This window comes from Triticum dicoccoides, unplaced genomic scaffold (genome assembly GCF_002162155.2).
Source record: "Triticum dicoccoides isolate Atlit2015 ecotype Zavitan unplaced genomic scaffold, WEW_v2.0 scaffold150459, whole genome shotgun sequence".
NCBI classification, from domain to species: Eukaryota; Viridiplantae; Streptophyta; class Magnoliopsida; order Poales; family Poaceae; genus Triticum; species Triticum dicoccoides.
The window spans coordinates 48,978-51,891 of NW_021207204.1; the positions used below are offsets into that span (position 1 = coordinate 48,978).

The 2,914-nt window shown below is 41.4% G+C and overlaps 1 protein-coding gene across 1 annotated transcript in view; it reads left to right on the forward strand.

Moving 5' to 3' along the window:
- The window catches only part of LOC119344009 (flavin-containing monooxygenase FMO GS-OX-like 4), an 18,081-nt gene extending 15,887 nt beyond the window's left edge, over positions 1 to 2,194 (forward strand). Inside the window, exons 3-4 of the mRNA XM_037614671.1 lie at positions 1,212 to 1,294; positions 1,639 to 2,194. Of these exons, the coding sequence (XP_037470568.1) occupies positions 1,212 to 1,294; positions 1,639 to 2,194 (639 nt within the window). The remainder of the gene's footprint in view (positions 1 to 1,211; positions 1,295 to 1,638) is intronic.
- Positions 2,195 to 2,914: the final 720 nt, after the last annotated feature.

A 2,914-nucleotide genomic window follows, 5' to 3' on the forward strand; every position in this document is an offset into this window, starting at 1 on the left:
AAACATAAACATTTTTTGAACTGGTGAACAAATCTTGAAAAAATAGGAACATTTTATAAATTCCGAACATTTTTTGAATTTAGAGAACACAATTTTAAAATTGAGAACAAAATTAAAACATAAATATTTTCTAAAAGTAGGAACATTTTTTGAATTTGGAGAACAAAGTTTGAAACGAAGAACAAATTTGGACAATTTCTTAAAGCATGAACATTTTTTGAATCTTGAGAACAAATTTTGAAACAGAGAACAAATTTGGAAGCATGAACAATGTATTAAAGCACGAACATTTTTTGAACATAAATATTTTAAAACATAAACATTTTTTGAACTGGTGAACAAATCTTGAAAAAATAGGAACATTTTATAAATTCCGAACATTTTTTGAATTTAGAGAACACAATTTTAAAATTGAGAACAAAATTAAAACATAAATATTTTCTAAAAGTACGAACATTTTTTGAATTTGGAGAACAAATTTTGAAACGAAGAACAAATTTGGACAATTTCTTAAAGCATGAATATTTTTTGAATCTTGAGAACAAATTTTGAAACAGAGAACAAATTTGGAAGCATGAACAATGTATTAAAGCATGGACATTTTTTGAATATTTAGAACAAATTTTCGAACAGAGAACAAATTTGAAAATACCAAACAAATTTGGAAGCGCGAACATTTTTTGAGCAATTTTTGAAAATTCCGAACAATTTTTGAGAAATGCATACAGTTTTTGAATTTATGAAAAAAATTGAAAACACGAATTGTTTTCAAATTCTGAACATTTTTGTAAAAGCGCGAACATTTTCCAAAAAACGCGAACATTTTTTGAAAAAGAAAATATAAAGTTGAAAAAAAATGAAACAGAAATAGAAAAAGAAAAAAAAACCGGTTCAGGAACCTTCTAGAAGGTTCCCAAAACCGGAAAAAACCAGCTGGAAACCTCTAGAATGTTCCCAAAACCGGGAGCGCTGGAACCGTTCAACGGGCCGGCCCGTTGCGTCGCTGCTCGGTCGCTCGCCTGTGCGAAGCGCCGGCAGTTTGACGCAAGGAGCAGCATATAGGATTTTCCCTGTGGGGGTGCACATGTTGCACCCCCTTGGGCTCGGGCCTGGGTATATTAATACCAACTTGGCGCTTGAAAATGTCATCACGCCCAAATCCAATCCCCTCATCACCTCGAGCTACTTTTTCAAATGGTTGGGTGCTGCAGATCGACTGCGCCGAGGAGGACGGCATCGTGGTGTTCCAGGGCGGCAGCAGGGTGAAGGCAGACGCCATCGTGCACTACACTGGGTACCTGCATATTGTATAAAATTAGTTACTCCCTCCGTTTCATAATGAAGTGCCTATAGATTTTTGCAAAAGTCAAACAATACAAACTTTGACCATATTTATAGAGAAAAGTAGGTACATCTAGAATACCAAATGGACATCATTGGATACATCACGAGTTATATTTTCAGAATGTATATGTTTGATATTGTAGATGTAGACAGTTTTCTCTATACACTTGGTCAAATTTGGCAAAGTTTGACTTTCACAAAAATCTATAGGCACTACATTGTGGAATGAAGGGAGTACCAAATTATGCTTGTAGTGGAGATCGATGTTAACCGATGGAGATGTGCTCATCGTAGGTACAAGTACAACTTCTCGTTCTTCGGCGACGACTCTGCTATCACGGTGGACGACAACCACGTCGGCCCGCTATACAAGCACGTGTTCCCGCCGCGGCTGGCCCCTAGCATCTCCTTCGTCGGACTGCCATTCAAGGGATTCCTTTTCCGGGTGTTCCAGCTCCAGAGCAGCTGGGTGGCCGGGGTTCTGTCGGGGAGGATCGAGCTCCCGTCGTCAGAGCAGATGACGCAGGACGTGGCGTCCTTCTACTCAGACATGGAGGCCCGCGGACACTCAAAGAGGTTCACCCACGACCTGGGCGTAGGCACATTCGAGTACGAGGATTGGCTGGTTGAGCGGTGCGGGCTGGAGAGGATCGAGGAGTGGAGGAAGGAGATCTATGTCGCGGCGAGAGGCAGGGTGAGGGACCAGCCGGACAGCTACCGGGACAAGTGGGATGACGACGCCCAACTGTTGGAGCAAGCGCAACGTGAGATCTCGCCAAGTTCTGATCTTACCTCATCGAGGGCTACTTGCGGTTCGGCTTATTCGGAAATGGAATGGTTGATGATATGAAGGACCTTATTTTGTTTGGACAAAAATATTTTAAATATAAGTATAAATAAAAGAGTGCACTAGCCGGAAATCGAACCCGGGTCTGTACTGTGGTAGGGTATTATTCTACCACTAGACCCGGGTATATGCCAATAATTTGTATGAAAACGATGCATAAAAATTTTCACAACATATATAGGTACATATGTGCTAACCGGATCTAGTTTACTCCGTAAAAATGGAAAGCAGTTGAACAAAAAGCAATAGAAAATAGCATGCATGCATAGAAGGAAATGAAAATTGTACCTGTTGTGCCCCTGGTTTGAACAAAGATGCCAATGGAGATCAAATGTAAGTATTCATCCCTAGCTCCGTATCACACACCCACCATCGTTCCTTCCCACATTCAAGTTGTGAAAACGGTGATTAAGGGTCTCCCCGTGTGCCCACTGTGGGTTTCCCCGTGGAGCCGCCGCTCGAGTCGCACCGATCCAATTTTTTTGGGTGTCAGATTCCGTGGTGAAGAGGATTATGAAGCTTCTGCTAGCTCGATGAACTGAAGTGAAAAGCTAGCCTCTAGGTAGCAATTGATTCATTCCAGAAATTTGTACTAGAGTAGTACACCCATCGGAACAACCCAAGAGCCATCCCTGCAGCGAGCAAGGTCCCCGTCGCATCGTCGGCCACATGGCTTCGTCGGTGTCTTCCGATAGCGGCAAACAGGAACAATAGATTTTTGGT